This window comes from Echiichthys vipera, assembly GCF_963691815.1.
Source record: "Echiichthys vipera genome assembly, chromosome: 11".
Classification (NCBI taxonomy): Eukaryota; Metazoa; Chordata; class Actinopteri; order Perciformes; family Trachinidae; genus Echiichthys; species Echiichthys vipera.
This window is the reverse complement of record NC_139836.1, coordinates 21,127,546-21,151,679: the sequence shown is the minus strand read 5'-3', so window position 1 is coordinate 21,151,679 and position 24,134 is coordinate 21,127,546. Positions and strand designations below refer to the sequence as shown.

General features: G+C 40.5%; 1 protein-coding gene across 1 annotated transcript; it reads left to right on the top strand.

Moving 5' to 3' along the window:
* Positions 1-19,742: 19,742 nt before the first annotated feature.
* Positions 19,743-22,653, top strand: LOC310954006 (G-protein coupled receptor 26-like; the record flags this gene model as incomplete). The annotated part of the gene is made up of 3 exons (XM_083923280.1): positions 19,743-20,413; positions 21,194-21,307; positions 22,374-22,653. 3 exons carry the CDS (start codon positions 19,743-19,745, stop codon positions 22,651-22,653), a joined length of 1,065 nt encoding a protein of 354 aa, XP_083779406.1.
* Positions 22,654-24,134: the final 1,481 nt, after the last annotated feature.

Genomic DNA, 24,134 nt, shown 5'->3' with positions numbered 1-24,134 from the left:
TGTTAAGTCAATCATAGAAAAACTGCACCATTCACACACTGCAACTGCTACCAACCTCCAAAGCCAGTAACAATCAGATGCACAGAAATTACAGGTCTATCCCTTTTGGATAATTTTATCAAATGACAGGATTGCAAGAAGGTCAGGGTGCTGTATCACTTTATGGAACAAACCACATGCCTCTCTCTGTGTGACATGAAGTAAATGTTCAGTAATCCACATCTTAATCTTGTGCGGCGCTCAGTGCAGCTTAAAGAAACTGATACTCCTGTGACTACTTTAGCGGCTGATTGTGTTACCTTTACAATTCGGCTTCCCCTCCTTCCTTTTTTGTACCCTTGGAATGCCCGATAAAAGTATCCCCACTGTGGCTTTCCACCTGCAGAGGAGAGGATATGGCAGTGGTCTGGGGTCAGAATTAATATGCAGCCCCATGGGGAATCTACACAATATTACTCTCTAACACAGGTTAGGAGGTATTATCAATGCAATTTAAAAAATGACCCTAAAAAGTATGAAAAATATGGCAAATATAACGGAAATCAATATATTATAACTTAAATGGTCAAACCCTTTATAGCTGCAATAGTCAATAGTTCAAGGCATTGTTTTTCAGCCCCCAAATTTACTGTTTTGGTTCACTCTTTCTGCTCTTATTCAGCAAAAAAGTTTTCAAGAAACGAGCAGCAGCTGAAGAGCCAGCTATCTCATCCAAGAGTTTGTAGAGACCAAAAACACAGGTAAAGGAAAAGTGAATATTGAAATTATTTTCACCAGGCGGCCGAAACACAACTCCAAATGATTGCTAATATTGTGTAATATCAACTACAAGTCCACCAGACCAACCTAATGTGATAATATGTCAATGCTGTGTTACCAGATTGTTTCTTGTTTGGAACTAATTCGTCAGTATAAAACTGGCCCAATGAAACCTAATCACAAAGTAACATGAAGCCCTGTGGTTTGGATACTATATTTTGACACAGTGCTATCCAATGTAACTATATTTTGTACCTGGATGTAAATGTGTAAATACAGACCCGGATTGGCTATCAGGAGTATTTGGGGAATCCAGGGTGGTCTCGCTGACTAAATGAAATCAAAACAAAGTAATACATGCTTATGCTATTAATAAATCCTAGAGAATTTTGGAATAAGTGAATAAAACACAAAGTGCTTTGAGTTCTGTTATCAACTATGTTAAGCTAGAAACATACAAACAAATCACTGGTTTTGTTGAGATGTGTAGTACATGTTGTTTGTTACTGTCTATACAATAACAAGTATTCATAAGCAAAGACTGGTTGTGATTGTCAGCAGACAGTAACATTTTTCTTTTCTTCCTCTAAATTCTGTTTCATTCTGGACGGGGGGGGGGGGGCGCGCGCAATTTATCTGTCATGGCTTCTAAAAGAGGCAGCTCACTTTGCCTCTCTCCGCCCCCATTATACTGACAGCAGCCTTATTAGCCACAGGGGAAACCAGCCGCCACATGAATTTGGCTACTGTTCACCTCTGGGGCCAGGGCAAGCCTCTTTTTACAATAGCGCCAATGACGCAGAGATTTTCTTTTCAGTTATTAATTTGATAAATATATTAATTATGACCTGGGGATGACAGTCCAATCAGATTGTCAGGCGCCCAGTCGTGGGCCCCCACCCTCCACTTTGGTGATAAGTTCTCTCAGGTTTCCAGAGCTGTCATCCAGTGGACTTGGACTTCTTATCAGCACTGGGCCCATTCTAGGGATAATTTCCTGTGTGTCGTAATTAAATGGTGATTCTCTGATGGCGAGGAACCTCTTAACATTTGTTTCTGTGGGGATGAGTTAGGATGGGGCACACCCTTGATGAAGTCAATGATAAAAGTTTAAAATACCATATACCAATACCCTAAAACAAGTTTGAGAAAGAGATATTGGTGATGTCTATGCCTTTATATAGGTTGGTTGATATCAGAACAATATAAATACCGTTTTAGTACTCTGTCTGATGTGATTGCCTCATTTCAGGTAGTTCTCGAGATATTTCTTGACATGACTCGGCACACACACACACACACACACACACACACACACACACACACACACACACACACACACACACACACACACACACACACACACACACACACACACACACACACACACACACACACACACACACAATATTAAAGCACTAGCAAGTTCTGACACCAATGATAATGTGTTAGCAGCTGTGTGAAACTCAAAGAAAACACTTATGGACTAGCTATCTGCCTATTGCACCAGTATACCGCCTTTAATTTAATTTAAGTGTTTTAAGAAAGGCACAGCAATCATGGTAATGGTGTACTAGTTTGCAAGCTACAGTTACTACATTTATATGCTTCTATATCAGCATGAACCTGTTAACTCATGTAATATTATTTTCAACATTTTTTTTTTATCTAGAAATTTATAGGGAGTGACAAATCAAAGGTATCTACTTTTGAAAAAGCACTCTGCCTTGCAACACTGTTGGCAAAGTACAGCCCTATCGAAAATTTAAAGTTTAGTGAATTTTGTGAAATCAAACTTCTTTTTAAAAGGTAGTTTGTGTGACTGAACCTGAAGAAGCTAACTTGGGTACAACCAAACCCATTGCCCAATGAGGTAAGGTGAGTCTTGGGCGCGGTGAATGTCCTGTACACTGAAGAAGCAGGGTGAACTACCTCAGGGGGATGTCAAAGGACTGGAGAACCAGAGGGAACCACTTAAGAATAAGCCCAGGAGGGAGAGTGGTGGAACAGTTCAGAAGAGCAGCACAGGTGCTGAAAGGTGACTGAAAAAAACGTGTTCACTGGACCAAAAAAATAATTTTGCTGTATGAAGGCTCAGAAAACTGAACCCTAGGCCCCTAGTAATGTGACATGCTTGGGCCTGGACATTCAAGGTCAACACTTGCTATAGAAGATAATAAACCAAGGTGAGATAGCTCTCTAACAGATGCACTGGGGGTTTAGAGACCAAGCTCAAGTATCTGAGACAAGGACTGCAGAGGCTGATTGGAATTGGGATACAAGGAGAGGAACTCCTTCAGCTGTTCTGGGAGTGTTTGGACGCTCCAAAGAAGCTCTAGTGGGAATCTGGCAGCAAGAAATTAGGGCATCAGAAGGTAGCACTTACAGTACAGAAGCTGGACGTTAGGTTAGACAAGGCAACCTCTATTCAGCTCAGTCACCATCTTAATGCAAAATACAGGCTCTGGTGGGTCTGTTTTGGACAGATTATACTGTAACCGCATCAGTGGCCAGCAACAAGAAGTAGGACTGAAATGCAGACACACAGGCTGGTGAGTAAATTAGGTAATCACTAAAAGGAGGCATGTTTATTGAGGATGACAAGAGGACAGATGAAGCAAGGAAGGATATTGATGGCATCACCATGCCAATAAATATCAGTTACAAATATTTTATTTTATATTGAAATGAATCAGGAGACAATAAATAAAAACTCATACAGCCACTAAATATTCTTGTGGTCCAAAAATTTAAACACAAGACCCACTGCGATGTTTATTCAAAAATATCAGTGAACAATAAACTATTGCTCATACACATGTATGAAGTAGGCATGAGATGCAGTGCACTTTGAGTGGAAAATGAGATGTGAGACTGATGTAAGAGCTTTCCATGTAAAGTAGCCCGCTGCTGGAACCTTCAAATCTTCCCCCGTGCCACTGGGCCTTGTCTGACAGCCGTCTGGACTTTAAAAAGGGGTGATAACTTAATTTCTACTCATGTCAACACTGCTGAAGGGGCCAAGAGGAAACTGTGGATCTATTGTGCGTCTGTCATATCATCCTGCATTTTGTGGCCCCAAGAATGAAAAATATTTAAGTGGCTTTGATGTCCTGGATCTTGTTGAACTGGTCCAATGGTCTGAAAGCATTTGGGTTTCCTTGATGCTCATCTTCCTTGTGTCTTTATCCTTTTATCCTTAGCATGTAAATGATCAGACATTGTTTGTGTCTGTACATGCACTGTTTGTTTGTTGTGTGTGAAAGTTTTAGGGCTAATTGCAAACAGCCAGCAATAGTGCCACATACCCTAGTTGAAGCAAACACAAGTGCAGGGCTTATACTGGAACAACCCTGAGCTTGAGGGCGTTGACAGCAGCTTCTATCTGCCAATCTCCCTGTGGATATTGTTGCAGTACTGGCAGACAGACAGCCAGAGCTTGTGGGCTGACAGATCCCCTCTGTCTGCAGGTTATCATTTCCAATTAAACCCTTTCATCTAAACGTACAGTCAACTCCTTGGCAAGCCAAAAAAATGACCCAAATAAGACGTTATTAGTCTATTTCAACAGTTCCCCATTTTTTTCAACCTCCGCCCTGTAACCGGAGGGGTTGGGCAATCTTTTAAAGCATTACGGTTCTAGATTCTTCAGTTATCTTGATCCAAATAGCTCAGAACTTCAGCCGACTGCATTGGTCACGTTCTGTTTAGAGATAAACTTTCGAAATTGCACTGGATTGACACACCGGCATGTCCTCTCTAACATGTGTACCAGCACAAGGGCCTTTTTGTCTAGCTTTGTTCTGTCGGGACCCACTGTGGAAAGCACTCTTCATATCCACTATGCAGGAGACATGAAGGAATGCATACAGAGCTCAGTAACTGTCTGTTGAAAAAGGCCTCACAATGTCTCATTTCCTTTAATAAGATGGCCTCTAAGGCATCCGGATGGACCAGCTAAATACAGATTAACCCTCAGCATCATCAGCAGCCACTCAATCAACATGACTGACTCACTCGTGCATGTGTTTGTGCAAGAGAACTTATACACACACAACTTGCACTTCATAGGACTATTCAGTCATCAGTAGTGACAAATACTTCTTTTAAAAAGGGGTTTTCTATTTGGTTTAATACAAGAAATCATGTGTTCTTAATTTGTCTAAGTGACCACAGGACACCCTAGTTTAAGAACATCCTTTTAAGGCCTCATTTTTCTTCATTTGAATAGTTAATGTTCAAGTTTAAATGAATAACTTTCACTAATGGCCACATGATGTCAAAAAAACCCAATAAAGCAACTTAATCACCTGACAATAATGTAAATACTGGGCGATTCTGTGAAACCGATTATATTTTTATTACATTATTATTATATCCAATACCCCCATTTTTACAATATCTGGGTATGGCAACTATGGTATGATTAAAGTTAGGGAAAGGTGGTTATGGTTGATGGAAATACAAAAATTAATGGCAGGTCTGTGACAGTACACACACCTCCCCGCTGCTACTTACCACCTTCCTATACAAAGGACACACAACTTCTCGCATTGGCACAACACTGGCATTTGATCTACTTTGTGAGGTGCAAATGTATTCAATATGAATTTCACAAAGTCCCACACACACAGTAACCACAAATTTTTTTTTTCCATAAGCACTATTTTGACCAAATCTCATGAGCAGAATATGTTGTTCTGACCTCAAAAGATCTGACCCCAGTTGGTCGTCTGCTGGTTGAAGTAAGTAAAAGTAAAAGCATGCTCCCACAGCTTCAGGGCAAAACAGGATGCAGTGCAGCTTGGCTATAACCTATACACCCACCTGTTGATCCTAGCCAACAGCTCTGGCATGCAAGTTTGCCTTGCACTTCGTCTAGTTTTACAAAGAGGGGTTTTAAGTGCAATTCAATTCACAATTTCCTCTTTTAGGTCTACAGTAAGATACACTCTACGAAATGTAGCCCCTCTAAGCTACACCGGCCTTCTGCTCAAAGACACAAAAGTATACACTATGAAAGCAGTCAAGAATTCAGATAAGTGCAGAATTAAACCCAATTTAAGATTGACCCTGTTTCCTTCTTCTTAATCTGCTTTAATCGGACAATAATACTTTTTTTATCCAGAGCGGTAGGTAGAGTTGTCCATTGGTGAGATGGAGAGGTTATACTTTTAAGCATTAAGATCACGTAGAAAGTAATCCTTGAAGAGAAAGGAAAGTTGAGAAAGGGAAAGAAAGTGAAAACAGGAAAAAGAAAGATAAAGGTTGAAAGACTGAAGAGAGGAAAGGAGGTAGAGGAGAGAGGGAGCAAAAGAGGGGGAGTGTTATTGGGGCACCTGTACCTGAGGTAAAGAAACACCGTCAGAAATACTAGGATAATCCTCTTGGTTTTAATGGTTTTGAAATGCTATGAAAGATTAGGTAAACAGTGCATTTGATTAATGGGAAAAGAAGTCAATTGGCCATGGAGCGTGAAGCAGCACACAATACTCCTTTCATATCCTCAGTGCTGCTGAGAGCAGAGATGGTCATAGGGATGTCTTGGCACGGACAAGATTTTGTGCATACCTCCCTGGAGAGAGTACAGTCTCACCCTTTTTCCAAGATTTAGAAACTTGAGAGAGCATGAAGAAGTATTAATGCGTGGCACACAGAGAAGTTTAAGTGGATAAGGAAATGGACACAGAGTGATTAGGGATGATACCATTCTGGTTCTGATGACAGGATTTTATGCGATGCTACATGCTTTATTTACTCATCCATGAAATTTTGAAACAGCCTCTTAACAAACTGGATCTTTGCAGACTCCCCTTCTGATCCCTCTCCCTTTTCTCTCTGCAGGTAAAGGTCATCTAGCCCAGGTGCTTGCCCTCCACTTGACTCCTTTCCAGCAGACTGTGGCTAAAGCAGAATCTGCAGTGACCCATTCTCACTCAATGTCATCTATGCATGATCAAATCCCCCGAAAACAGCTTAGCTTGGCCAAGCCAAAAGCCTCGGGTCTAGGGCATTAGTCATATGGCAGTTAGAACGGTGGAGGAGGATAGGAGCAGATTACTGTAGACTGAGAAGCTCATTCAGAAGTGTTTGCCAGCTGTAAAGTATTGAGCAGGAACCATAAATGGTTGCTTGAACTCACTTTATCCAAATAATAGTAAAAAAAACAATAAAAACATCCTGTTAATAAGTTAATTAATCCGATTGGCAGTTTCATACATCCGTATTTCATTCTGCAGTCAGTCCATGAATTAGGGAATTGCTTGTGGTTACCTCATGTCTGCAATAACTGCAGACAGGAAAGTGTCTATCTAAACTGCTAAAAGCATGTGAAAAGGGCATGATTATAACGGTAGTGCAGTTACAGACTCGGTAGTGAACGTCAAGCGAATGTTCTGACGGATTCAGTGTTTTGGTATTTTAGGTGAGCTAGAACAGAGAATATTTGGTTAAAACAGATGCCTTTTTGCCCTCATTGTTCTCCATGAAGTTAGCTGGAAGTGATTGAGTGTTTTAAGTGGATGAGCACTGCACTAAAGCACAAAAGTAGCCTTTTAAATGTGTCATTGTTTGTTAGTAACTGGTCATATTGTAACTTTGGAGGCAATTTGGACTTGTGAGTGCCCTGATTAATTTGGCCTGCAGTTAACACACCTGTCATAATTTGTTTTAAGAAAACTTAACTCCTGGCTTTCGCTCATTTTCACCACTGCTTTGGAAGAACGAAATAACAGGAGAAACACTCCAAAAAAAGAATACTCCCAGTCACTTCCACACAGTGAGACAGATTTTTAATTAAACACTGGTATCGGTACTCGGTATCAGCCAATACCCAAAGCCCAGGTATCGGTATCAGGAGTGAAAAAATTGGATCGTGCATCCCCTAGCACACATGCATTCACTACCTTAAAGGTCACCTTACAGGTTGCAGTGCCTGTTTAAGAATGTATTTAAGTAAAAAGCAGGTTAATTGCTGAACACAGTAAACAAGATGATTTGTTTGGTTTGTCGGGATCCTTGACCTCGACCTACGGCACATTCTTGACTGGCTGACTGGGATCAGAAGGAAAAGTTCACCACAAGAAGACTGCCGTAAACCACTAACCACTTATTGCCCTTGACAACCGATTTCCTTAATTGTGTGTTTAAAAGAGATGACAATATTATGGGACAAACAGCTTCTTCATTGATCATATGTAAAAAAAGATTTTCGACATATATTTTGATATGCAAACAATTAAACAGCTATGACTTAACATGCTTCAGGATAACAGAGAGTCCACAATGGCTGCTAATCCCCCGACCATAGCCAGAGGCAGCACAAGGCAGCATAAGCTCTCCTGTCCTCCCCTGCTATCACCTCCCTATTTACTGCCATGCCATCCCTACGGCGCTTTCAGCCACTCTCCTTCTCTTTCTCCTTTCCTCTCTTTCCATCCGCTAATCCTCTTTAAGGACATTACCTGCTAATATATCCAGTCAGAAGGTATAAAAGCCCTGATATCTCTTTACTGCCGTCGGCGGTACGCTAAATAGGCCATTAATGGAGGAAGGCAAATGGGGGATATCGTGGTTTTGACCCCAAATACCATTCAGATCCTGGCCTAGTTGAGTGGCTGTCTGAGGTGTAGCATGTGTTGGGTCACAAGGAGCTAAGGGAGAGGAAGGAGATGATGGTAAATGAGCTAAAGTGTGGTTGGCCTTCAGTGTTTGAGTCGTTTCAAAAGATCAAATGTTTTCTGCGTCATTTGTGAGGGATTTGTTAAAAACACATACAATGCCAGGAACTAGTATCAACATTCTTTTAAAAACGTTTGTAAATCACATTTATACTTACACTAACATCCTAGATGTCAAAGTCAGATGAGGCAACTTCACATACTTACTCTATATCCAGAATTGATGTAAACTAATGAGTGAGTAAGCAACATATGGCACTCATGTGATTTATATATACAAATAAAGAGGGACAAAAGGGGTAACATAATGGTGATCCCCTCTCTCTCTAGACTGAAGTTGTTATGTTGCTGTTAAGAAAAATTGCATTTTGCTCTGAACTTACAAAAAAATCTCACACCCTTTATTTTATAGTGTATACACACTTATTATATTCTAGCAAATATATCAAATCGACAGCATCGTAATAAGATGGAAGGGATGATATTTTATTCTATAGAATTACACTATGATTCAGGCTGAGCAGTTTTGCAGACCAGTTAAGAAAGGAAAACAAGTAAGAGTGTGTTCTCTGTTCCTGCTTATAGTCGGTTAACCTGCAGACCTCTCTCACCAACAAAGTTCAGTCGTTGACTTGGCCCTGAGGCAGGGCAGCTTTTCATTTAACTGGAAAATGGAGTGCCACTGACATCACTTTAATGAGACAGCACTAATGAGTGCTGACAGCTCAGACAGCGCAACACAGCTCAGCTCAACTCCACATAGGTCCAGCTGGCAGAGTGTACAGAAGGGAGAGAGTGCCCTCCTCTGGATAAAACAGTAAATGACCACTACAGGGATCAGCTAGGTGCTTCAACAAATGCATTCCCCCCATCATTTCCTGTCTCCTGTAAAATGTAAACTGGAATATCCATGAAAATTCCCTAGTTGATTATTTTCATGAAGACAATTATATTTTGTATTATAGGTTTTCTCAAATGTTACATGTAAATGTGCAAATGAGGCATTATGTTATTAATACTGTGCCAATTTGTATATACTTCCAGAACATTTCAAAATACCTGAATAAATAATACATTTAGTTGACATTTTGAAATCAAAGGTTATTACAGACAGGACCTGGGATCTCCCTTTTTAACACTCCATAAATCCGAAATCACTTTCAATGGCCATGAAAAAAATTGCCATGTTATTAGGAATATAAATGTAGCTATAAATATTATCAACAAACCCCTCTGTAAAAACCTTCAGCATATAAATAGGAAAAGAACTGGAATGTGTATGTTAATGCTTCTGAAGTGAAGATTTCTGGCTCAAAGTATGAGAAAAAATGTTTCTAGAGAAAAGGGCCTTTACAGATATGGCTTTAAAAGGTTTATATATTTTGCAAGACACTAGGTGGACCAGGTAAACATAAAAAATATCACCATGATTACTTACATTAGGCAATTTTTTGTATTTTATAATATTATAAATATGCAAATGAGACATTTCCAACGCTAACTTTTGTGAATCTAGACAATTTATTAACAATTGAAAATAAAATCAGTTTTAAATAATTGTATTTGTAATAATAATATATTATGTCTATATGTATATAATGACTATTTCAAAGCAATCAGTTATTTATTTCACATCCCCATCCACTAGAGGGAAGCACTGTATCAAAAGTGTTAAGATATACAATACTTACAATAAAGAAAACAATACAAGAAGGTCAAAAATGCATGACAAGTGCATGTGTTAGAGTAAATGTCTAGTATTCTAACAACAAAAATGACCCATGTCTGTATTTCTTTCACAGTATCAGGAACTCTGAACCGCTGCTTGAAGGAATTTTGAAAAGATGTCAAAATCATTTAAAGCTCTTTTCCCCCTACTATCAGTGTGTGCTCAAACAGCCATTTATGATTGTAATGAATTGTAGCAGCAGCAGTCCCGACTGTCACGGAGGGACAGAGAAATCAGCACATCCATCCACCCACAGCCCAGACAGTGTGGGTGTAATGATTGGTGCCAGTGCTGTGTGGCAACAGTAGCTTTTTATCACAGTAAGTAGACAAAGAAACAGGACAGATCTCACTTTAATCATTCCCCGCAAAGGGGCGCAGTAACTTCCTCCACAAACACCATGCTGGGGCCTTAAACAGAGCTTTTAAGGTAAGATGAGTCAGTGAACCAGCAACATTCAGCCATTTAATCACATTTAGTCTCACACTGACTTCCCGTCTCTTTGGTAAAGCTTCAATGGTCAGAGGTAGGGAGGACACTGAGTTATGTTCTATTAAATTGCTTCGCTGTCTACACAACCACCACTAAAACATTTCAAGGTTTCATTCCTTTTGCCGTGTTTTTCTTTCTGTCAAAGACCATCACAGTTCACAACACTAAGACCAGAGCTACAGGGGGGACAATGGAAAGGGCGAACTAGCTGAATGACTTCTTCAACAGGTTTAACCAGAGCTTGTCCCCCCCACCCCATCCCTCACTGCAGCCATCTCTCCCTCTTCCCTCTACCCCCCCCCCCCCCCCCCCCTCCTCCACCTCAACGCAATCCTCACCTCACATCACCACAGACCAGGTCAGAGGACAGCTAAGGAAGCTCCGACCCAGGAAAGCAGCAGGCCCGAATAAAGTGTGTCCGGGACTATTGAAGACCTGCGCTGCAGAACTGGGGGAACCACTGCAACAGATCTTCAACCTTAGCCTGCAGCTAGGGAGAGTGCCTACCCTCTGTAAGACATCCTGCATCGTTCCAGTTCTGAAGAAGAACAGGTCCAGCAAGCTCAATGACTTCCAACCGGTGGCACTCACTTCACACCTGCTGAAGACGTTGGAGCGGCTTTTCCCTCAGCCTCCTCAGACCCCAGGTACAACACGCCCAGGACTGGCTGCAGTTTGCGTACCAGCCAGATGTTGGCACAGCCATCGAGGGATGTATCAGGGGTGACAGAGAGAAGGAGAATGGGAGTCTGGTGGGGCTCTCTGGTGCCACACTAACCACCTACATCTCAACACCTCCAAGACAAAGGAGCTGGTCATTGATTTTGGGAGGTCCAGACCAAGACAGCGACCAGTTCTGCTAGAGGGAGCTGAGGTGGAGGCTGTGGACTGACGGATACAAATGCACTCACTGTGCAATTAATAATCTATCCTTACATACCTTGACACTTTTGCCCTTTTGTGCAATTACTTTATCCACCACTTAAGTGCAATAATTACTGCTCATTTCTGTCATATACAGTAATACCTTATCTCATACATTTTCTCTCTATTTCTGATTTCATTTACCGGGACTCTTATTTTACCCATATTCTTATCCCTACTTCATATATATTTAACTAAGAGTTTATTGGTTACTGTTTATTGTTTTTTTATGCTTTCTGTATTTATTTAGCTAAGAGTTAATTGGTTATCTTATACTGTATTCTTTTTATACCTCCCTTGTGTTTTTGTAAGCTTCTGGAAATTAAATTTCCTTGCGGGAGTAATCCCAAAGAGATCAAAAGAGAAGTCTAAGTCTAAGTCTAAGTCTACACCTAAGAAGTACCAGCTGTACCTCTCTGAACAGAAATGTTGTATTGGGTTCCTGGAAAACATGACTCCTCTTTTCCTACTTAAACCCATTACTTTTAGTTCTGTGAACACTTGAAACCATCATCCAACATCTACAAGTGGAGTGTGTAAACAATTATTTCTCTGTACAACAGAGCTAGATTTACCTCTCACAAGACTTTTTGTGCCTTCAGCCGATATAGGGTAAAAACTTGTTGACAGGTACAAGTCATGGCTTTTTCTGTTAACTTTTAGAAGGTTGAGCATATTAACTATTCGACACCTTGTAATCAGAGATCTCACCTCCTGTGGAGAGGGCAGCCAGCTCAGCCAGGGATGGAAAGGTTATGTTCATTTAAGGCTCAGCTGCTGTCATTCTTGACTTCAGAGGTGTTGTATTTTATGTAACACGTACAAAAAACGCAACGCTACCCTAACATTATATCATCTTAGGAGCATACAATAGGGCTGGACGACATGGGCATAATCTTCTATCCAGTAAGTTCATATTTCTTAAACAATACAGTTTGTAGAATGATATAGCATGTTTATGGTAATTTAATAAATAAATAACCACATTAAATTACATTGAATACGTAACAAACAAAAAAATATTTAGTATATTCTCATTAAGTTTTGCGCAAAATCTCAGTAAGTATATGTGCTTATTATTGTCAATTTAGATGACATAAATGGTATCATGATATCTCCCTATGTGGTTTTATCACAATACGATTCGATTGAAAGACAATAAACGATCATATCAAATGATATTCCTTATACAATACAAGACACAAAATATGAAAAACTCAGAAAAATTAGGCTTGGAAAGGCTATAAACAGAGTAAGATACTATTTTGCAGAACTACTGTATTTCTCTGCACATGAGGGAAGCATTGTGTCTTTTTCCTCAGAGTAGCTTGCATGACATAAGTATAAATATCTGTATGATAGTGATCTATAAAATACAAAAAGGTCCCTCAGAGAGCCTGTGATCTATTTTTACTTAATCAGATAAGACATCACCAAAAAACACCATTTGAGACAAAAATGCAGAAACATTCTTGCATGCTCATGGTTTAGCTGATGCTCCTCTGTGTCATCAAACCGATGTATGGAAGTATGAATCATCACATGGACAAGCAGCTTGGCCATGCATGTGGATGTAAAGCTTACTTTACAGAAGTGAGATGGCTGTCCAAGCACTAAACAAACAAAGAATAATACAAAAAGACAGCCTCAGAAATTGTGCATGAGCCAGTTGGGGCTGCAGCCAGGCGTGTGCTTATTCGGCCACAGGCACAAGTCATCTATTGCTAGAACTGCTCTGCACCATGCATAGCCTACTGTATGGTAATTGCTTTACCATGCTTATGAGGACATCTCAATAACTGTGTTGTTCCTTTTGTAAATCAAGAGCTGACAGATAGAAAGATAGAAAGTTAGGGACATGCACACACACACACACACACGCACACACACACACACACACACACAGACACACACACACACACACACACTTACACTAATACACAGATTTAAAGCTACCAGAGGAATTCCGATAATAATGGGGAAGAAACAGTTAGTTTAAAGAACATGCTCCACATACACACACATTTAAAGACCAAACACACATGCCCAGTGTGAAGGTCTTGACATCTACCATCACAATCTGTCATTACGACTCACTGCTTCATTTATAGAACTACTGGGAGCTGCTTACTGTCATGCTTATGTACAGTGATGTCCCACTCATTACCAGAGAAAAGACATCAAAGCAGATGGGAGAGTACGATTAACTGAGCCTGGAATCACTGCGGGAATTTATGTACAGCCAAGATACAACCAGCCATTTGAGGTTCAGCCAATAGAAAAACCACAGCCTTTGGATTTACAGTACATACTAGATTATAGTTGTTCTGCATCTAATGAGGAATACACAGATAGCGCTTTTCAACTGTCAGGGAACAAGTTCTTGAACCGGTTCTGTTCAGAATTATTTGAACTTTGGTGCTATCTAGCGAACTAACCCGCATTTCCATCAGTTTCGTGTGGAACCATAGTACTGAAGGCTACGTCAGCAACTGAGGGTGTTGCACAATGCACAAAGGCAGTAAATGTAATATACTGTACAGTGAGCCTGATGTGTTGTGTGTGTTATTGGGGTGCATAGATGACCTGAATGTGCCATAATGCAGCAGCATTAATGTGGAGTGCTACTTATTATTTAGTTACATGTAAAAGTCATATTTTGAATGTTGGTGATTATCTCTCTCATCGACCAATCACATTGTGTTGTTTACTTTGGAGGATTATAAGACAACGCAGAGGTCTGCTGTGTGCAGGTGGAAAACTGTTTCTCTACATCAACTTTGACATAGGCATAGCAGATAGCTTCACTTCTTACGTTCTTACCTTTCACAATAAAAGCTCTAGACACACACTATGTAATTAACTGTTTACCAGAGAGAACTCAAATTCATTCAGATCATTTCACTAAAAGGAAACTCAATAAAATATCTGACAGTTGTTCAGTGTTAGCTTTTCTTGGCCAGGAATTACAGGAGAACACACTTTTATTTTGTCTCCTGGCCGGAGTCTCCAGACTCCGCAGGTCTTTAATTGTTCTCAAACTTATTTCTCCTCTGCTCTGATCGATCTCTCTCATCCACTCAGAACACATCTCCTTTCACTTTTTCATGTAATGTATATTTTGAATGACACAACCACTAATGTTGTCACGGTTGAACAGGTTCACACTGAAAGAAACAGCTACTCTCAGGTTCGGAATGAACTTTTCCGGTTATTCAAGTAAGTTATTTTTGGAACCTGTTACGTGTCAGTCGAAAAGCACTATGAGTGTACACAAGTCGTTGTGTGTTGTAAGTTGTGATTTACAGGTGTAGAAGAATGATAACATGATAACAAGAAAAGCACAGATAAAGATACAAACTTTACGATTTTGAGATTTTCTTTGAAAAACCTGAAAACCTAAATAAAAAAGTAAGCTGTACAAATATTACCATACAAGAAAATTTATCAGGAATCAGTAAGGGAATCGATAAACAATTGGAAAGATAAGGCTGTGTTTTCTTCTCTCTTCTGGGGCCCAATTGATAAGGGATTTATGAGACCAATACCAATGCTAGAGGGGGAAAATTCAGAGATAACCGATATCACTGCTGATATAGTGAATTTTTGAGCTGGAATGCAAATAGACCTTTTCCATGTGGATTGTCACTGATTTTGCACCCATATGACAATGCAAAGGTACTCAGAAGGAGCAGCTGCTGTCAGACACTGTAACGAAGGTTTTCATATCGGACAATAGAACGATAGATACCAATATGTCTGTGATAGGCCATATCCGCAAATAACATTGGCTAACATATCTATCAACCTGACTCTACTTTCTTATACCACATTTCCAAAAATCTAAAAACTCCATTGTACACTACCTAACCAGCATCAAACAACAGACAAGGTTAGCATAGCATCAATATAGTAATGTATCACCATGGACATGGTAAACAACGTTAACACTTGCTTGACAACACCACAATAAATTAGCTAAACTTTCTAAAACTAAACAGCCAGTAGCACTACATTACATCCATGCAGAAGCCATAAAGTACTGTATATGCCAATAATTCATGCACATCATTAATTAAAACCATACAGCAGCACAACTGTACCGAGAAACAACAAACAACATTGCAGGCATTGTCAAGCAAACACAACCTGTACTGTAGGCTTGGGCAGTATCTATTTTTCATACCTGCATACTGTACTGATATTTCACAGGGGTATACAGTAGGCTATATGAGGCTAAATCAGTTGCAAACGGTCTGTATTTTTTTGTATCTGTCATGTACAACTGTAGGGAAAAATAGTTTACCAAAGTGTTTAAAACAAGAATGCTTTTATAAGACATCATTTACAATCACTTCTGGGTTTATTGAAGAAGAAAAGATACATTTGCTATAAATGTGACTTTTTGCAGAGACCTTTAAGGGATTTAATGTATCTCCATGTGTAGTTGTAACCTTACATGTCTAAAAAGCAAATTAAGTTTCACTTTTTTGTTATGTGGAGCACTGCAGAGTTGGTGCTGTGTAAAAAGAAAAAAACCCTGTTCCTTCACTATGTGGAAAAGCTTCTCTCTCTCTATGGAATTAATTAGAAAAGCTGCGCAGCCATTATTGGCAATTTGTCATACTGATAATTTATAGTATGGCTAGACAGCTCCACATGTGACCACCGTTAGCAAATAGACTGGGGGGGGGGGGGGGTCTCATTGACCATGTTAATTGAAAATTTTAAAGAGCTGAAATGTATGGTGGTCTGTGACGGTGGTAAATGAGTCTGTTCTGTATTCAAAGAATAGGTGTAACGGCTATATTTATAATATAATATAATGGTCATATATCTCACTTAAAAGGCTTACTCTGCATGTTGTGTTCTGTTTACAGTGTAGATCACACCACCCACTACCACAGCACATCACAGTAACTAGAGGATGAAAGTGAATCATTGTCTTCTCCAATCAGCAGGACAATCAGCAGACTCTCTGCCTAAGACATGACACCAGACCTGGATCAAATAATATTTGTTCTAACCTACTGGAGCACTAGATCAATGAAGTTTACTGTATTGACAAGATTTAGATTGGGGCAATTTAACTGAAAACATTTTTACTTAATACACTATCCACTGCTTGCTTGTCAATAAAGGAACTTTATTCCACTGCCCTGACACTAAATATGGAAAGATTCAATTGAATAGCAACACTGAAGCTTTACTTGCTACTGCGCACAGGGCATGCTATTCAAAATAGGGATTTGTGTTATCTTTATAAAGCAGAGATATTTTAATATGCTTAAAGCATCCTGCATTAGAACAATTATTTAGCCCTCAGCAAGGTTACTGTTGAAGTTACATGTGCAGTGCAAGTGAACTGCAGTCACAGCCACAGAAAAGAAACATACATGTTTCATAAAAATGTAAATATAGAGAAGGTGCTTAAGTCCCATATGAAGAGGTGTGTCGTGTAGGCTAGTGATACATTTTGATATTGAATTTTACTCACCAAAAAATATTGAGAAATGTTCCATAAAGATATATATATATATATATATATATATATATAAATAGAAGAAGCATGCAAATCCCATATGAAGAGCCGTTTCCTGCGTCCACTGTAATGATGGCTACAAGTTGGTGTAAAATTTGAGTCTCTGGTTCACATGGAAGTTAGCATACGGAAGAAAACGGCCATTATTTTCTTAAATTTGTATCTAAAATAAGCTATTCTCACATCAGTAATGAAAATAACTGGGCAACATGGGACCAATTTGAGCTCCTCTTGTTGTTAACAGTTAAGGTTGGCACCATTCCCTCCAACACACACGTACTGTGACAAGCTGACAAGCTAGCAGTTAGCCATTTTTTCCGGAAGAACAACTCCGGACAGTGTGAGTGCGCCCTCAGAGAACTGCAGTTTTTGGCACCCTCATATTGGATCAACCAGGAAGTCGCTGTGGTGGGGGCTTGCATTTGGCTAGTAGGAGTAGTTTGCACAATAGAGCAATTCACATTGACCCTGATTTTCACAGCCTAATTAAACCTATATAAGGCCTGTTGCAAAAAAAACATTCTAGTCTGTATGTTTAGGTCATATCTCCATGACAACACTTTCTGTAGGAGGGTGATTTTTTTTGTACCAGGCTAGTTTTTTTTTTTATTGGAGGTTAAAGTTTATGAATGATTAGGGTCGCGGCTTCTTGAGTGACAGCTAGCCCTTGGCCCTTACTTCTCCTCAGAGGCTAGTTGTCAGCACGCTAACTCCGTCATCTCGGCATAATAATGCTTACGTTAACACACTCCCGGAGCCGGTGTAATCTTTGCTAGAGACAGGGGAGTGCCTTCACTCGACTTGCCAAGCCGGTGTACGGGACTCCCACTCCCACTCTCGTTTATTTAGTAGCATGTGCTGTTAGTCTAGCTCCGGGGCGGTGGAGCTAATGTGAGCTAATTTAGCTAATTCTGTAAACATATCTCCCTCCCCCAAACGTCACATCAATGCCCCCTTTGGTAAGAGGAAATTAGGAGAATTCAAAGTCCGACAAGATGGCTGCTCCCGGAGGCGAGTATGACTGGATCAAGTTGAGTGAACGGCCCACAGTGGAAAGACTATGTGCATTTTTTATAAAGTCTATGGTAAAATGTGTGCCATCCGCTTTAAATGCCAAAGGCTTTGGGTATGCGAATTGCTGTTTTTCAACAGAACACTTGACATCGCAGGTGAGGCTATTCACATATAGTGACCTCTCCATCCAAGCGTTTTAAAACACCATTATAGAACTATAAGGCTATAACCAGCCAATGACATATACAGGATATAGGCAATGATACATGTAAAAATAACAACATGACTGAGCCCATGTCAAGTATTAATCCAGAATTAATTTAAATGATTCAGTAGGCTACCCCTAAAATCACTTTATTCTGCTGCCAGCAGGTGGAGCTTTGCAGAGGCCATTTTTCTGGGATAATTATATCCTATATGCATAACCTTAGCCTTATTAGGCCCACTGTTATGCATGCTATGAAAGATGTTTTTTAGCCTACAGTACTTTTACTGAATAATGTTTCCCCCACTGATTATTTATGACCTTAGGACCCCTAGTCTACTGACCTGCAGAAATGACTTCAAAGTTGGTCACCATGGCCAATTCGACTGGCGCACCAACACAGATATTGTCGAGCATACACACACACACACATACACACACACACACGCACACACGCGCGCACACACACACACACACACACACACACACACACACACACACACACACACACACACAGGTCATGGGACAGAAACCACAGTATTCTCCCTCTGCTGGAGGCTGCACACACACAGTATTGCTGTAAACCAGAGGTACTGCTGTACTGTGGAGTTTTCCAGCTACACTGCGTCCATTTAGAGCGCCATATAAGGCTCTGAACACTGCAGTGATGAGGCTCTGGGTCTAACTGCTCTGTTAGACGATTTCCGAGCTGTTTTAAATTGTAAGTGTTTTCCGCTGGGAAATTGTATAAAATGGCGATGGTGAATCTAGTCAGACACTGACTTAGGATTTGCATACTCATGAACTTGATCTTTATATGTTGCTTATTTTCACAAATAGTCTAAAAACTGCTGTGTTCGACGTGATGCTGTGACATCATTCTTACCACCAGCCACGCAATCGTGCGTCGTACTTCTATTTTTGCACTGAGAGAAACTATTTTTGAACAAGGGTGCACCAACGTGCTTAAGACTCTGCACGAAGACAATATAAGTAGCTGCAGAGCTTGAAGTACTTTCATGTCCTTTTCAAAACTTCCATCGTGTCAGTGCGCAATTGCGCAGCCAGGAAACCCAGAGCTGAGACTAGAGGCAACAAGGGGGCTCGAAAACTACCGCAGCGCCTCACGAGACAAAAAAACCTCCAGTTGTGACCTCATTTCCATCAAAAGGATTTCCATTTTTCTTCATTATAGTCAGGTGAGCATCATCTATCTACCCGCGACGTAATAGTGGACGCTGTTGGAGGGACCGCTGCCTCTACTGAAGACATTTGGAGCATGCGGAGGGTAAGCATGACATTGGGCTCACATATGTTGTGACTGCAACTCACGATGACAGTTCGCATCAGGACTGTGGATGCACTCATCAAAAGTCTGGATATTTTAGAGGAAGCATCATGGACGCAGCGGACATAGTGGCTTCCGTTTTGGTTTTTGGGATTATTATCGTGTCACTGCTGTCCAACGTGGTGGTGCTGATCTGCTTTCTGTACAACCCGGAGATCCGCAAACAGGTACCCGGTCTTTTTATTCTTAACTTGACGTTTTGCAACCTGTTGCTAAGCGTGTCCAACATGCCACTAACTCTGGTCGGGCTCATCACCACGGGCCACCCCGGAGGCAGCGGCTTCTGCCAAATTGTGGGTTTCCTCGACACGTTTCTCACCACTAACTCCATGCTCAGCATGGCAGCTCTCAGCATCGATAGATGGGTGGCGGTGGTGTTCCCTCTGAGCTACCACTCAAGAATACGGCACCGGGATGCAGTGATAGCGCTGGCGTACACATGGACACACTCACTTTGCTTCTCCACAGTAGCCACCTGCCGCTCCTGGGTCGGGTACCATCAGATTTACGCATCGTGCACTCTCTGCAATATCAGGGCGAATGGAGCCGGGATGCAGTTCATCATTTTCACCGTGGCTTTGCACTCTCTCACTTTCTTCCTCACGCTGATCGTGTTGTGTGTAACGTATCTGAAAGTGCTGAAAGTTGCAAGGTTTCACTGCAAACGCATCGACGTGATCACTATGCAGACGTTGGTGCTGCTTGTGGATATTCACCCCAGGTAAACAACCAATAGAGAAGTATTCAGTCTTATCCATTTATCCTTTTAATGTGACCAACCTGCAATAAGTGGGTACATGCAGAACACCAACAGGAGATGACGGTGGTGGATTTTCTCTTTTTTATCCTGCAATCAGTGCTGAATAGATTATTTGAATGACACGAAAATAAAATCACTTGTGATTATCAACATATCAAAAACAAACGTTCTGCCTCTTTTTTGTAATTTGGATAGCTGGTTAGACAAAACTATTAATTTGAAAATGTCCCTTTGGATTCTGCCACTCCCACTTATTCTTCACTATACATTGTATTAACCAGTTAAACCGGATTTTGAAAAACAAAATTGTAAAATGAATGTATGATGAAAGTCTTGTATTAATGAAAACTTACTACAAAAATAAGTATTTCAACTAAAATACAATACCCAAAACTTTCTTGGGCATCCATGTGTGTACACATGAATAAAAAATCTCCTGCCTGCAGTCAGTGTTTACATGTCAGCCAAGGTCAGCCAGGCTTTCCTATTTTTTTATATTTCTATCATTTTCTGTCCATCCTGATTAAGCTAAATAATTCAACTTTGAACTGCTCCCCATTTACAGAATAAATTGACTGAACAGTGTGAAATTTGTCCAATGTAATCCTCGGAGCCAACAGGGCACAGTGCACTGCTTTCATCACATCATCCCACATGTTTCCTCTGTGGACTGTTTCTTTATGTCCGCATGTCTCTGATCATGCCTCCTGGGTAGATAATTGTGCCTGTGTGCTTTGGCAGTGTGCGACAGAAATGCTTGGATGAGCAGAGGCGGAGGAGGCAGAGGGCCACCAAGAAGATCAGTACTTTCATCGGTACATTTGTGGTGTGCTTCACTCCTTATGTCATTACAAGGTGAGCACTGTGTGTGTGTGTGTGTGTGTGTGTGTGTGTGTGTGTGTGTGTGTGTGTGTGTGTGTGTGTGTGTGTGTGTGTGTGTGTGTGTGTGTGTGTGTGTGTGTGTGTGTGTGTGTGTGTGTGTGTATGTGTGTGTGTGTGTTATATACAGTATAATCAAACATGCAAAGTTTTCCTCCATTTTCCCATCTTTTGAATCACAAAGACAAATTCAATCACATTCTGCATTTGCTCAGCAATTTTTTGAAAATCAAATTAAATTCCTTGTTCAACTTCATAAGTAGAACAACTCTCCCAGGACTTTTTATTTTAATTTCACAGAGTGATTCAGGGTTTTCACATACCTTGCAGTTGCTGCTAATGTGCTTATACGTGTCTTATCGTCTGAATACAGATGGTGATTATTATTTCCAATGCTGTCTTGTTATCTGGTAACATTTTAAACATTGTAATAGCTTCCATTTCATAATCTCTTATCTTATTGGTTTTACACAGATTGCTAATCCTTGTCAGTGATCTTCCACAACTGGGGAGATGAGAGGGAGAGAGACAAGGAGAGAGGGAGATAGCAAACGACTCAGTGATGGTATCACTGGCCCTCATTAGTATTTGCCTCAGTATTAGTCGTAGCAACCTGTCAGAAGCTGTTAGAGTTGTGGTGTGGAAATAGAAATGAAGCACACCAGGAGCTGTGTGGTGGTGGGACCGTCAATGCTAATTAAGAAGACAGTGAAAAAAATTCTCCTGTTCTTTTTCACTTTGTCATTAATTTGATTTATTAGTACAAAAGACGTGTTCGGCAACTGGATTTGTTGTAAAGCGATTTTAAGTAGCAAGAAGTCCAGAAGCTGCAAAACTGACACCCATCAGTTCACATTCCCCAACACAGTGATGACATTTCAGTGAAGTGAAATGATGACATTTTCACAATATTACAGCGCTGGGGGAGGGTCATTTGCTTTAAATGTTTTCCACTACACTTACACTGATGTAATATTTGGCTTGCATTTTGCTCAGGGATGGCGTGTGACCTTTTTTTCTGTTTTGGCTTTATTTGAGGTAGAATTGTGGAGCTGTTCTCCCCATGGCCCATAAGCCCTCATTGGGGTGTGCTGTCCAAATGTTTGGCCTACAGCAAGGCAGCCAGCGACCCGTTTGTCTACTCACTGCTACGTCATCAGTACAGGAAGACCTGCAACCTTCTGGCCAACAAAGTCCTCAAGAGGAGTCCGCTCAACTCCTCCTCCCTCAGGATGGAGAGCAGTGCAGGGAGAAGCGCCAACAACAACTCCAACACAACAAACAACATCCAACCAACTGCTAACAATCCACATGGCCAGTGAAGGCCATCGCTTTCAGAGACAATAAGGGTACTTTATAATGCTAAAGGTGTCTTGTGTCTGAGATCTTGTGGGGATATGACAGTAGATTGACCTCTGTGTAATGGTGTATCATCAGAGTGAGCTTTTTCAGCTAATTATTTGTTGAAGGACAAGGCTGGCAATGTTCTTATTGTCAACAAATCCCATGAAATGACCAAAATCAACACAATTTTTCCAGCATGCAATCCTACTGAGGGCATAAGTATTTAAAAAGAAAGGTCACAAATAAATACCTTCAATTAAATAAAAGGCTAAATAGTTTCCTCAGCCAGCTGATCATTGCAGTTTTCTTGCAACCATTTCTTTAACAGAAGTTTAAAAAGTGAGTTTGTAGAGGACTACTTTCAGCAGTATATTTGTTACTCTTCTGAATATTTACAGCAGCTGGACTGCGTATTTATGATTAACTTAAAATAAACTATAGTGCCCACGTTCAAAGTAATGAAGGAATAGTTTTTGGACAATGTGATAATGGAGGTCTAAAGCAAAGATGGATAATCTCTATAAGATGTTGGTTGCACAGATAATTATTGTAAGTAGGATCAAGTCATTCAAAAATATCACTTGCCTTATCCTGTAGGGAAGAATACATTGTAATGGCATTAAGTAACACAAATGTGAAACTGTCTTTGACAGACAGTTTCTAATGAAATCCTTTCGTAGCACACAGGTAAATATATGTCAAATACACTGTGTAACACAGTGGTGTGGTTAGCACTGTTGCATCACAGCAAGAGGCTTCCTGGTTTGAATCCCGGCTGGGGCCCTTCTGTGTGGAGTTTGCATGTTCTCCCCGTGTCTGTGTGGGTTTTCTCTCCGGATTCTCCGGTTTCCTTCCACAGTCCAAAGACAAGCATGTGTTAGGTTAATTGATTACTCTAAATTGCCCGTAGATGTGAATGTGAGTGTGAATGGTTGTCTCTCTTTGTTTGTCTCTATGAACCCTGGGATAGACTGGCGTCCTGTCCAGGGTGTACCCCGCCTCAAATCCGTTGTCAGCTGGGTTTGGCTCCCCGCAATCCCGATAGTGACAAGCGGTTAAAGATGGATGGATGGACTGTGTAACAAAGACTCTATGGTGCCAAATGTTAAATTTGTGTCAGTAAAGACACAAATTACAAGTGTTGACATGAGTGTTACCCTACCTGCAACCTGTTAACACTGTAAAATGGATGAGCAGGTTTTTATATGTGGACTAAAGACAACAACTAAATCTTACGTTTTTAACATTCTCTGAGGCTGTTAAAGGTTTGGTCAAATCAGTAACTTATTAACACACAAGAAACAAAGTATTTTAGTACCTCAAGTCAGTATAGTTTGTACATTACGTGATGTAAAAAAGTAAAAAAAAAAGAAGACTGATTTAAACGTTAGAAGTTTTACATCCCACCTGAAATAAATGGCTGAATTTCTAAAATCCAAGCATAACCTCTGTCTGTAGA